Source organism: Chrysemys picta, chromosome 23 (genome assembly GCF_011386835.1).
Source record: "Chrysemys picta bellii isolate R12L10 chromosome 23, ASM1138683v2, whole genome shotgun sequence".
Lineage (NCBI taxonomy): Eukaryota > Metazoa > Chordata > Testudines > Emydidae > Chrysemys > Chrysemys picta.
Window position 1 is genome coordinate 13,601,741 of NC_088813.1, and position 13,714 is coordinate 13,615,454.

At 45.9% G+C, this 13,714-nt stretch overlaps 1 protein-coding gene across 2 annotated transcripts in view; it reads left to right on the forward strand.

Moving 5' to 3' along the window:
• KPNA6 (karyopherin subunit alpha 6) overlaps positions 1-13,714 on the forward strand; it is a 40,395-nt gene that overhangs the window by 12,158 nt on the left and 14,523 nt on the right. For both annotated transcript variants that reach the window (XR_010594689.1, XM_065577292.1), the window contains exons 2-8: positions 6,023-6,162; positions 8,022-8,117; positions 8,479-8,578; positions 9,006-9,100; positions 10,102-10,233; positions 10,462-10,550; positions 12,516-12,615. Coding sequence is in view for 1 of the 2 variants with exons in the window: in XM_065577292.1 (XP_065433364.1) it covers positions 6,023-6,162; positions 8,022-8,117; positions 8,479-8,578; positions 9,006-9,100; positions 10,102-10,233; positions 10,462-10,550; positions 12,516-12,615 (752 nt within the window). In the remaining variant the exon portion in view is untranslated. The remainder of the gene's footprint in view (positions 1-6,022; positions 6,163-8,021; positions 8,118-8,478; positions 8,579-9,005; positions 9,101-10,101; positions 10,234-10,461; positions 10,551-12,515; positions 12,616-13,714) is intronic.

Sequence of the window (13,714 nt, forward strand, 5' to 3'; positions counted from 1 at the left end):
CAGACTAGGTGATCACTATGGTCCCTTATGGCTTTATAATCTATGAATTGAGCTGAGACTTTACAAACTCCATTTGTACAGGTCAGTGATCAGCCATCAACCAGCTTAGTGGTCTTCCAGTTATGAAACTAACTGGAACGTTAGTGCCTGTAGATTAGGATAAAATCACTTGTGGTGCTGGACCTCTGGGGTGGGGGGCTGGAGTTTGTAGGTTACTGTGCTGTTTTTTAGAATGGGTGTCAGAGGTTTAGGTGTGTTGATGAGGTACATCTCTCTATACTTAAGACTGGCTGCACATCAGTTGATAGAACTATTTATGAACCTAATTATACCAGCACGAGGGAGAAAATGACTTAAGACAGGTGAACTTGGCCCACGAGAGGGCAGCTAGGACACTGGTAATGGGCACTCTTCATAGCCATTTATTAGGCAAGTGGTAATACTTAACCAGTCCGTAACACCTGCCATCCAAAGATCTTGTATCTTCAAACACTGACCCCCTGCCTCTCAGGAGTGCTGTGAGGCTTAATTTTCTCCTTTTTACTGATGGCAAGCAGAAAGGCAAAACTGAACTAGGGAGGCTGCGACATGCTGGGGTAACGCAGTGTGATGCACGAAGATCCCCAGACAATTAGAGTGTTGCTGCCCTTGGCAACATGAGATGAGAGTGAGGACCAAGGGCAAGCTGGTGAAATGAAGTACAGGAGGCTGGACGTGCTGCTGCCTTGCTGTCCTGAGAAAAGGATGTTCATGGTCCCCTTTGCAGGAGTCTCCTGAATTCAGGCTCTTATGTCCAGGTTTTCCCTTTGAGTCTTCTCCAACCCCAAGACGAGCATGTTGCCGGAGGAGGGCAGGACATGGCGCTGCTGCTGCCAAAAGGGCCAGAGGGTTTGCTACCAAATGTAGAGGCCATTCCCCGCTCTGGGGAGCCATTGGGCAAGCTGAGCACATTGCTTGAGCAGCATTCTGGGGCAGAGACTTGCTCTTCTGAAGTCTTCCATGAGGAGAATAGTTTGCTTTTAATTAGCTCTTTGCATTGGTTTTCCTTGACAAGCACAGTAGTTAAGCTGGGAATCCCAGCCTCCTGACTGGTTCACTACCCAGTACATTTTTTTTGGGATAGCAGAGACACGACTTGATGATTTTGGGCAGTGATCTCATCAGATCTTGACTTAATGGGTAGGACGGAGTCAGTGCTTGTAGAGGGGAAACCCTCTCCCAACGAGAACTCAAGGTGACTGGATAGATGGCACCCTTGTAGTGAGTCAGAACAACTTACCTTGTAAAATGCTTTGGGATCCTCCAAATTCAGAGCAGCCATATAAATGCAAAATTTCTAGATTATCAACATCTAAAACTCTAGAGCAGTTTTTTTAAAGAAAAGTGCTGATATCCAGGTTTACCTTAAACTACAGCCCTTCTGGTTGTGAGAAACATAGCATTTTAAAGCACCAACTCAGGGCATTAAAATACCAAGTGGAAGTGTGTGGTTTGAGTGGCATTTAAAACATCTGTCTTCAATATTTTAGGCCGTCTTGGAGCTTTAACAGTTGATAGCTCTTCCTAGCAGCTAAAGATTTTAAACTGTGACTAGCATTACTCAGTGGGGCTGTCCTGCAAGTATTTGAGCAGTGGTGAAGTTTGGGTTAATAGTTAACATTGACACGGCTTGACTTGCAGGTAGGTTGGGTTAATAGGGACTTTTTCACTGGAACAAACTTAAAAAGAAGCAACTTGTGCACAAAGCATTTTTCCTTGGCAAGGTGCTCTCTATTCCGTCTATTTGCATTTGCTGAAGAGCTTGTACTTCACAGCCCATCTCCTGCTGCCTGAGCTTGTAGTGAAATCCTAATCCTGAATTTGTGACATCTCTGTTGCCATGGAAATAGGATGTAATGTCACAAATTCAGCATTACGACTTCACTAGAGGATCAAGGAGAAGACTCCCTGGAAAAAGAGTCAGATGAAACCACCTGAACTAGTGAATGTGTACAAGAGGTAATGGAAAATCGAGTGCCAGGTAAATTGTCTGAAGTCTGCTGTGCTTTGTTTTAGCCAGTATGTAAATCCCTGTTGAATGGCTTGCTGAATCTACAGGGCCTCCCAGCATTTGTAGCCCGCTCAGATCCATAAGGCTCTTTTGGGTGAGGTACACGGCAAACTTGGCACATTTTAAGAACTTGGATCCTGATGAGACTTCCATCTGGTGCTGGTCTCACTGCACTGTTTTCCTGGCGTCCAGAACCTAAGAGAGCTGTCCAGAGCACCAAGGCGTGCCCAGCCAGGAACAGAGATTGGGATTGTGCAAGTTTCCAGGCAGCTGAACTGTCATGTGTCATTTGGCTATTTATATGACTAACAGGCTAGTAATCCTGTATGTCGTACTAAGCCACTTAACTATTTTCCTCCTCCCTTTTTGTTTTGTTTTCTCCTGTTCATTAAAACTGCCTCTAACTTGAGCCGTCACTTTTTGAAGGGGAAGTCTTGATCTGGATTTTTTTAGGATGCCTTTGTAATCTTTCAGAACATAACTAGTTGCAGTTACAGTTTACTGTATGCAGCTGTAATAGAGCCATTAATGTTAAGATAGCAGTATGGTTACTTATAGGTGTGGTACTAATGCTGTTGTATCGTTTCATCCCAATTAAAGTTTGTGCTGACCACTTACCTTGGTATTTCTAATGTGCCTATTTTGATGTCTTGGTACAATATGAATAAGGATCTTAATAGGTTTCAATCAGCTCTACCCTCTGATTCAGCTGCTATTACTTAATTCTTGCCTCCTTTCTAAGCCTGCCATAACAATTGGGCTGGGGGGAGGCAGGTGGGAGAAGTTAGCTTCCACATGGTCTTCACTTTCATCTTTAGTGAAGAAAATCCATCTTCAAGGGCTAGTCATGCATAACTGGTGACCTTTAGAATAAGGAAAACTGCTACATTAAGTATATTCTTGGGAAATTGCCAGTTATTCCTCTGAACTTCAAACATGAGACAGACCCAAACCAAATCAGTGACCAGATCCAGCCTTCAGTTCAGGCCCATTTATAGTCTTATGAGGCTTTTTGCCAGGGGGTAAAAACTACATTGGTTTGAAGTGCAGAGCAGAAGCCCCATCCATAGAATAACTATAAGGTAGTGGGGGCGGGGGGGAGCTGTCTGACAGGGTGATATAGTTCTACACTACTCCAACTGGGTGAAACCCCTAGTCCAAGGTTTTGTCCGAGTCATAGGGACTTGGTTACCTCTTGCCTGTTAGAAGAGGTAACTGTTGTAGTTAGGCTCCCTGCAGGAGTAGTCAATAGATGGACTGCAGGCCAAGTCTGGACCACTAGATGCTTTTGAACACACTGAAATCTTTTTATTTACTTACTATTTATCACTACTGTTGCATTTTGTATTTTTCTCTGGAGTCTGGACCTTGACTATACTTTGACCAAGAAATTTGGACCTTGACAAAAAAATAAGATTACCCCTGGGTCCCTGACTTAGCTGTAGTATAGACAGGGCCTTGGTAAGTGAAAAATGCACTTCCATTTAGAAGAGGGACCAATGGTTGTGCTTGAGGTTGTATGATCTGCCAGGGCTGGAAATGCTTGGAACTATTACAGATGTTTTCAGGCTGTATAAACTTTTCCAAGCAGTGATCCAGGATCAATGCTCGCTAAAAGACATTTTAGTCCTTGACTTACTGTTTCTGAGAAGGTAAGCAGGGACTGCTGTACCAAGGCAGAGCAAGCCTTTTTTTTTATTAAAGGGTTTTCATTCTTCAGTTTAGTTAAACTTGTACCAACAAGGAACTGCCTTTTTGCTGGGCTTTGAGATGTTGAGCAGAGTTAGAAGTAAATAGTTTGTACCACCTTGCAATCCATCCTGCCACTCATTCAATCTCTTCATGCTTCTTTTGTTTTCTGGCCCTCCGTTGTCTTGCTTGTCCATTTCACAACAAGGAACGGTATGGGGTAGAGAGGCTGGCTGCTTGCAACATGCATATGTGGAGTGTGGCTTTTTTGGTTTATTTGTGTTTGCAGACGAGTCCCCCCTCAGTTTTTTTGGCTGAGGGAGAGAATGTCCTCTAACAGCAGATACCATAACAAGATTCTCTTTTTCTGTGATCGTGTCTGTTAGGGTTTCTTCCTTTTTTTGTGTGTGTGGCTTTATTCCCCTGGGATTTGGGATCTCTAATTCACTTAAATCTTTACCTTTCCTGTTCACAGGTTAACTCTCCTGACTATTTAACTTGCCTTGACATTAAGATGTTGGTCACTTGTACCTCTCTCATTTATGTAATCTACTATAATAGAAGCTGACCCTAAAACTGGGTCTTAAAACATTTGTCTTACACTAAGCTAGTAACTTGCAACTTAAATTACACTATATCCTGAAAACCTTTTCCCTTACTAAAAAGGAGGAGTATTTGTGGCACCTTAGAGACTAACCAGTTTATTTGGGCATAAGCTTTCATGGGCTAAAACGCACTTCATCAGATGCATGGAGTGGAAAATACAGTAGGCGCATACACACGCGCGCGCGCACACACACTCTCTCTCTCTCTCTCTCTCTTCCCTCCCCTCTCCCCCCAATGTCCTCCTGCTGGGAAACCTTAAATGGGTTCTCCTGGCTCACTGAGGCTTGTGGCTTTAACTCACCTGGATATAAAGGAGGAGGGAGAACCTCTAGAGAAGACTTGGATGTGGGTGGAGTAGTCCTGAGGTAGGAATTTTAGGAGCAGCCAAGCTTTTTGGGGTAGGGAGACTTGTACTGAACTTTATTGTGTGTTTTTGTTCTCCTGGGAAGGGATTACTCTACACTCTGTAAATTGTATCTTAGAACAGCATTGGGAATGACACCTGCTCATGTAATGTTTGAAACACACTGAACACAAGGCTTGGCTGAATCTGTACTTGAATACCAAACTTTTTTAACCCTATTGAGGCAGTACTATGTTTGCATAAACTGGATATCACTGAGAAACTTACGTCGTCTTACCTCTGAGTTCCTCTTTTGCCACTAATTAGCAATAATTGCTCTCCCTGTGCCAAATACAAGAATGTTTATTTCTGTGAATCTAGAGTTGAATATGTAGGCACCAAAGTTTAAAATATTGTTATGAAACAAATGACAAAATAATTAGCAGTGCTTCTCAGAGCTGAAAACCATCAAAATAGTCTAGTTCTCTGGACAAGCCTGGCCTACATGCCATTCCCAGCTGAATGATGTGTTGCATGCTTGTAATTTCTCTTAAAGGGCCTGGAATTAGGCTGAAGTTTGTTTGAAGTGAATTTTGCTGGATTGTTTGAAGTCTAGACAAGGCATAAGACCTACTTATGTTCACCTCTGAATGGTTTGGAGTTGTGCTTGTGCTGTTAAATTTATGGAAGTGTGAACTTCATAAATTGCAAAGTCTCCCTACATTACAACATAAAATGGGTCTAAATGGAATTTCTTTAACTCCTAACTCAGTGTAACACCTTCAGTGCAGAGCAGGCTGCTCTGAAACGTCTGAGTACATGTTGTGGTTACTGGTCATCAAATTCTTGACACGTTGGCCTGCTGTAGAGGATGTGGGGTGGGGAGGAAAGGAAGAATAATCTTCTTTGAAGGTGCTGTTTACACCTGTGATTATAGTACAGTGCAGGTACTCTTGGCACAGTCTAAAGTATTGAAAATCCAGGTAGCTTCAGGCTTGCTGTCTGAGGACAATGGTATAGTTCAGTGAGTACTAACCTCACACAGTGAGAAGTGTGCCTCATACAGTGATGTGCAGGTCCAGGTTGCTTTTCAGAGTTGTAGATATGTTTGCGTCTAGCTTAGAACATTCTCACACTAATACGATAACACACCAGTTGTAGGTCAGTAATGCCCTTTCTAAGTTGGCTATCTAAACTGCATCTTACGTTCTTAAGAGATTGTTAAACTGAACTATTCTGTGCAATGGCACACGTGTGCCCATTTTCCTTGGGGGAGAAGGGCAGTATGACAGCAGTGAAATCTGATCCTACTTTTCTGGTTTCTTCTCTCATAGAAACCATGGCGAGTCCCGCGAAGGATAAGGATAACTATCGAATGAAGAGTTACAAAAACAAAGCCCTAAACCCTGAGGAAATGCGTCGGAGAAGGGAAGAGGAGGGGATCCAACTACGCAAACAGAAACGAGAGCAACAGGTAACCTGCTGGAGGGGGATGTTCAGGGGCTTAATTCGACCAGAAATGCTGTTACTCAGCAGTTGCCCCTTCAAGGGGCCAGCTGATGAAGAGTTGATGGGTCATTTTTCTCTTTCCCCCTCTCTGGGCCCCTTCGGCATATGGATGTGGAATGTTGCTGGTTTTTTTTCCACACCCTTGTTCAGAATGTGGCTCCTTTGGAGAACTCTCTGCTCCCTGTGGGATTCACAGGTATTGCACATGCTGCAGATGCAGTGTTCCAGATACCACAGTGGAATTCTGTCTGGCTTTCTGTGATCATGGATAAGGGGAAGACTTCCTAGATCTCGTATCTTTTGCGGGGGGGGGAGGGAATCTAAGGACTTCACGTCCAGCTAAAAAATGGCACTGCCTGCTCTTGAGGAGCAAGAAGAACAAGTAAATGAATGGGCTGCAGCTTTTCCTTGTCCTTGGTATTTTTTTAGTTGGAGTATGTGAAAATGAGATACAGTAACTCCTCACTTAGTCACCCCGGTTAAAGTTGTTTTGTTAAGTCACTATTCAATTAGAGAACATGCTTGTTTAAAGTTGTGCAATGTTCTAACACCCTTCTCCTCTTCCCGCCCCCCCCCCCCCCCCCGCGCCTCCTGCTCGCCAGAGGGCCCCGTGGATCAGCGCCTCCCCCCTCCGTCTCTGTGCCTCCTGCCCGCCGCTATCAGCTGTTTTGTGGCGTGCAGGGAAGTTGGGAGGAAGGGGGGACGAGTGAGGATAAGGCATGCCCTAGGGAGGGGGCAGAACTGGGCAGGAAGAGGGGAGGCAGGGTGGGGCCTTGGGGGAAGGGGTGGAGTGGGGGTGGGGCCTGGGGCAGAGCCAGGGGTCGAGCACCCGCCCCCAGCAGTTTGAAAAGTCAGTGCCTGTGGCCCAAGAAGCCTATGGCTGTCTCCAGCTCTGCAGGGATCTGGAGGCCCAATGTCTGTGTACCATGCAACCTGGCAGATTGGTTCTCTTAGACAACTGGTCTCCCACAGGGTGCTGGGGAGGTGGGGGGATTAATTGACTAACTGGGTCAGGCATTTGTGTGATCTGCTGCTCCGAGGCCAGCAGAGACATCCCCACTGGGTGCTAGGGAAGGATGCAGCACAGTGTCCCTTCCTTCCTATGTGCTGCCGCTTGCCTGCTCTGCCTGGCTCCTGTGTCAAGCCCAAACCCACAGAGCTTGCATGGGGAGGACTCTGCAGGCCTAGGAGTGGGGGTGTTATTGGCCCACACCCTCACCAGAGCTCTAGGGCCAGAGGATATTCACTTACATAGCCACAGCTGAGAGTCAAACCACATATAATGTCTTTTGTCTGGTGAAAAAAATTTCCCTGGAACCTAACACCCGCTACCCCCATTTACATTAATTCTTATGGGGAAATTGGATTCACTTAACATCGTTCCTCTTAAAGTCACATTTTTCAGGAACATAACTACAATGTTAAGTGAGGAGTTACTGTAGCTAGGACCACATGTAGAACTGGCAAATGCTGCAAGCTTCCCACACAGCTCTACCTGTGCCTCAACCCTGGTCCACAACCTGGCTCTTCTTTTCTAAACTCATTGGGCCAAGTTCCGCACTTGCCTACGCCATACAGTCCCAGGGAAATCCATGGATACTACTAAGGGTAGGACTTGGTCCACTCTTACCAGGATTCATAGGTCAAACTATTCTGCAGAGGTGCTAAGCTAGCGTGTTAAGCTGCCACTCCCTTATTAAGTTTCCCTTGGTCTAGCACATGGCATATTTTGTTTGTGGAACAAGACTGCCCAGTTGCGATGGCTCTAAGTCAGGCATTGCCTTGTGACCGATACCACTCACTCTGGTTGTAATCTCTTTTCAGCTATTTAAAAGGAGAAATGTGGAACTTATTAATGAAGATGCTGCCATGTTTGATAGCCTCCTCATGGATTCCTATGTCAGCACGGCCACAGCTGGGGTAAGGCTTCTTGAGTAACGTTGTCCCTCCCTTACAGACTCTTAATTCGGTGGATCACAAAATCAACAAACTTTAACCCTTTACAAATGCATAGGTACCATGCCCTAGTACTCCTTAATTCACTACCCTTCGTAACCCCATGTACTCATCACTTCTACCAGTATTGCAGATGGGACTCCAGTGAGTTTTAAAAGCCTTCCAGGATTAGACTTTCAAGAGTAGTGTGGTCCTGACTTGGATTAGTCTTCAGATCAAAAGGATGAGCACAGGATTCTGGTGATACTAAGTTGTTCTGATTTTTGAGGTCTGCAACCATAAGTTTGGAGTTGTGGTTCTGACATTGTTTTTCCTGCCGTCTTAGGAGGGAGTGATCACGAGAGAGATGGTAGAGATGCTTTTCTCAGAGGACCCTGATCTGCAGCTAGCGACCACCCAGAAATTCAGGAAACTGCTCTCCAAAGGTAAAAGCAGAGCGCCTTTTCTTAGCTAGCTCATAAGCTCTCATAGGTAACTGTCTGAGCTGTCTGAAGCACTTAGCACAGTCTTGGTGCTGTACAAAGAATTAATAACTTTGGGGGGCAGAAGAATTCCATCTAATGTCACTTATGCCCATTGCCATGTCTGTTCCTGATTAACACTGGATGGGGAGGGAATACCAAACCTATATTGACCATTAGTATGGTCTTTTACTGGCTTTTCAGCATTTAGAAAATGCTCCGTGACTTACAGCTGGGTGAACTGTGGAAATAGCCTTCTTCTGGCTAGTTGCTTTGTCAGCTCAAGTACAAGTTAAAATTGTTGGCGTGGATGATTTAATGCAATGAACTTGACCTCCATATTAAATTTAAATGCCCCTACTGAGTATTGACCCTGCCTCCTTCTTCCTAGAGCCGAATCCTCCGATAGATGAAGTGATAAATACTCAGGGAGTGGTGGACAGGTTTGTTGAATTCCTGAAGAGAAGTGAAAATTGCACACTACAGGTAAAGGAGAGTACCGTGAAGGATTCATATTGTGAATAAAAAGCACTTAAATAAGATGACACTTCAGAGCTGAGCAGTGTGAATCTTACAGCAGTGAGCAGGCAAAGGTGGTATCTTGGAGCCCAGAAGTTGCAGAGCATGAGCCTCTTTTCTTTGAGGAGTCGCCATTTTCTCACATCCAACTGGGGGTGTTATGAAGATGGTCATCTACTTCCTTTTCCTCCAGGAGGTCTCATGTCATAGGGATCAATCTCCAAGGAGAATTTAATGGGAGCTTAGCCATTAGTCACTCGTGAAAGCAGGCAGCAAAGGGAGATAAAGAGCAAAATATGCAGGTCTGCCTCACCTGGGGGGGCTCAGAATAACAAATGCCAAACCTGTGCTGGTATCCGGGGGAGTGGCATGGGATAGAGTTGGCTGTTTGAGTAGAACAATCTCTTCACTTCCCACCCTGTACAAAGATCTGGTCAGGAACTCTTCTGGGCCACCTTGAGACTGCATTCCTCATAGTGGGGAATGGTCTGAGGCTTTGGGGTGTGGTGGTGGTGAGGTAGTGCTTTCCGGCCTGACCACTGAAAAGTGGAAGTGAGCTGCAGCCTTGTTAATCCCATGCTGAGAAGAACGGCAGTCTTGGCGCAGAGAGGAGACACGTGTGCAACTGCTTCAGTTTTTCAGTGTCAAAGACCTGTAAAATGATATTCCCTTTGCTTCAGGTGGGTGTGGGCAGGGTCTACCCTGGGTAACCCAAAATCCACCCCCTCCTAAAAAAGCTGTAGATTTCCCTAGAACTACCATTGTTGTACCAGAAACTAGCGTGCTCGGTGAGCAGCCAGATTATGGAGGAAAACTTGTTGCCTCGTAAAACAATTCCCCCTGTAGACGTGAGAGCCCAAGATGAAAGGAGGATAGGCTGAAATCCATAGCTAATGTTTTGCTCTGGTTAGGGTTGTTGGGCTTCTGCCATTGTGCAGCTGTTGTGTAACCTATTGTGCTTGTTTCAGTTTGAAGCGGCGTGGGCTTTGACGAATATTGCATCAGGAACCTCCCAACAAACAAAAATAGTCATTGAGGCAGGGGCAGTTCCTATCTTCATAGAACTGTTAAACTCGGACTTTGAGGATGTCCAGGAACAGGTATGGTTCATTACAGTTTTCTGGGGTTAGGCCGAGTGTTCTAGACACTGGATTTCAACTAAGTGTTTAACATGCATGAAAGTGTTTGGCAAGCGGCTCCAGAGCAGGAGCGTCTGTCAGTTTGGCCTAGTTACTTGGAGTCATAGAAACATTTTCCTAGGACCGTGCTCCCTTCTTCCTCTATTCCGAGACTGTGTGAATGCTAAAACTGCTGCTCTTTCCTTCCAGGCTGTCTGGGCGTTGGGGAACATCGCTGGAGACAGCTCTGTGTGTAGAGATTATGTTCTTAACTGCTCTATTCTTCCTCCCTTGTTACTGTGAGTAGCCATGAACACTTGGCAATACAGTTCTTAAAGCCCCAATGTACTAAAGCAGAGTATCCTCTTGGTGTCCAAGTTGGGTGAACAGAACTACCTAAGTGTGTGTGTGAGTTGGGAGTCAGCTTAGCCTGCAAACAGGCATCAGATGAGTTAGCAGATGAGACTGGTGTCTGATACAACATGTCAGGACTTGCTAGATAACTCACCACCTCACGCATCCTTACGCTTGCTGTGCACAGCATGAGCGCCTGTTGCAGAGTATGCCAGACAGCCCTTTCTGAAGTCACAGGGCCTATTTAGAAGTGCATATACAGTAAGTGCAGAGTAGGGTGACCAGATGTCCCGATTTTTATAGGGACAGTCCTGATATTTGAGGCTTTTTCTTCCATAGGCTCCTATTATCCACCCCACCCCCTGTCCTGATTTTTCACACTTGCTATCTGGTCATCCTAACTCAAAAATACAGCTACACTATAAACTTCAGGAACCTGTTAGTCTGAGGCACCTTTAAGACTAACAGAAGTCTTGGGAGCATGAGATTTCATGGGTAAGAACCTCACTTCTTGCATCTGAAGAAGTGAGGTTCTTACCCACGAAAGCTCATGCTCCCAAGACTTCTGTTAGTCTTAAAGGTGCCACAGGACCCTCTGTTGCTTTTTACAGATTCAGACTACCCCTCTGTTAGTCTGAGGTCTTCCCAGGGTTGAGGAGGAGGAGTTTGCACTGTGCCCTCTACCTCTGTTTGTTTAACACTCAAGTCCTGACAGCTGCTTCAGCACACTAGAAATGGAGATGAGAAGATTCACCTAGGTAGAGGGCTTTCAAGTACTAGCCATATCAATTACACTCAAAACTGTCTAAATTGCCCCATCCTATTCTGGGTGAACTGATGCTGCTTCTAGTGGCAAGATAAGTGCTTTGCCACAGGTGGTGCAAGCAAGTCAACAGACTCTTCTTACTGTAGCTGCTGACTTCAGGCTCCTAGAGGCTAAACTGGTGACTTTGCTGTCCAAGAGCTAAGGGATGGATTTTATTTGTGGTGGTGATTGTGACAGGTGCCCAGAGCTGGTCATGGTTCAAGAGGAAAGTACCACATTTCCCCATCTTTTTTTCATGCAGAGTCCTAAAAGCTGGGTGGGAACTTCTTGCTCTGTATAAACCATGAAGTGTTAGAGAACAAAGCTTCTAATTTCAACTGGAATTGCTGGGCCCTCTAAGAAGGTTAAAGATTTTGCTCTTTAAAACTGGTTTTCTCCTGAAATGTACTTTACTACAGGTTAAATCTTCTGTACTATCAATGTTGGCAATGAGGTTGCTACCAGCAGAAATCCCAGTTTGTTGAAAGCATTTTCAAATCTTTCACCATAATTTCTGTACAGTTGTATAGTCTTGCCCCCCCCCGCCCAAAAAAAAAAACACCCCACCACACAAGAAATGGCATTTGATTGTATTGCAAATAGCTCTGTTCCTGGGTCAGTACTGAACTAGTATTCTGGAGGCCTAAAGCTGTTGATCTCTTCAGATGAGATCTAAAAATGAGGTCCTGATCATTTGTGGTAACTGAATATCCCATGAACCTCTTCATAAGAGTGTGGGTGCTTCTCTGGATGTGTTAGCCAAATTCAATCGTGGGAAATCGCATTCTGCCAACCTAAATTCCCCCCTGCAATTTTAGTTGAAGACAGTATATGCTTCCTGTTCAGAGTTGTGTTGTTAAACAGCTATTGTTTCTGCCCTAGGGGTAGCCACAATTCATCTTTCTTCGTGATCCGTGCGTGAGGCTCATGAAATATGCAACATTAGCATGATCTGAATTTTTCAGACCTGGGCTTAGCAAGTGGGTGCAGCTGTCTCGAACTTCTTGGACTCTTATTGCGTTCCTTCATATTGAATCGTGCTGGTTTACAGGCAACTCAAACTGACTTAACCTGGGAGTATAATAGCTGGTGATTTTCTTTTTAGGCTCCTCACCAAGTCCACCAGGTTGACTATGACTCGAAATGCTGTCTGGGCCTTATCAAACTTGTGCAGAGGGAAGAACCCACCACCTGAATTTGACAAGGTGAGGAATGAATCCTTTCCTGTTAATGGGAACAGAAGCTGTTGTGGAGAGGGAACCCCAGCAAGACCCTGAGGTCTGCTACCTCTAGAGGTCGATCAGAAACATTCAGACTAAACATTTGTTGGCGTTTGCTGATCTCTGTCTAAACATCTGATGGAGATGGATGAAGTTCTGCGGGGAATAAGGCAGGGGCCTGATGGGACACGGGCTGCTAGGCAGCTTTTGAAACATGCCTGTTTCCTGCTAGCTTTCCATCCCTGGCCTCCTTGGCAGTCCACTTGCTGGACTGCCTCTGAGTCAGAGACCCCAAGGTCTAGACCAGGGGTGGGCAAACTTTTTGGACCTAGGGCCACATCTGGATATAGAAATTGTATGGCAGGCCATGAATGCTCCCAAAATTGGGGTTGGGGCACGGAGGGTGGGTGGCTCTGGGTGGCGCTTACCTCAAATGGCTCCTGGAAGCAGTGACATGTCCATGTCCCCCTCCTCCTCCCCCACCCCATCTCCTATGCGGAGGTGTGGCTGGGTGGCTCTGCTACGCACCGCCCTTGCAGCTCCCATTGGCCATGATTCCCAGGCAATGGGAACTGCGGGGGTGGTGGTTGGGACGGGGGCAGCATGCGGAGCTCCCTGGCTGCCCCTATGCGTAGGAGCCAGAGGGGGGCTATGCTGCTGCTTCTGGGAGCCGTGTGGAGCGGCCCCCGACCCTGCTCCCTGGCTGGAGCGCAGCAAGCCCCAGACCCCACTCCCCAATGGGAGCTTGAGGGCCAGATTAAAATGGCTCGGGCCGGATCCAGCCTGTGGGCCATAGTTTGCCCACCCCTGGTCTAGGCCTTGCAGGCTGCCCCATTCTCTTCCGTGAGAACTCCAAACTTTGGAGTTTGTTCCAAATTGTTCACAAACTGTGAACTTCAAAATATAGAACTTCTTCACAGCAGACTTACTTATTACCCAGGGAAGGCCTTCTTTTCTCCACACCGCTTCCGTTTGGTGTCCCCGTCCTCTAAAAAAGATGGTCAGTAACAGCATGAACATTAAGCAGGACTGGAGGACCTTTACTCCCTATTTTGGTTAACGCTGTGGTTAAGGTCTGTTACTT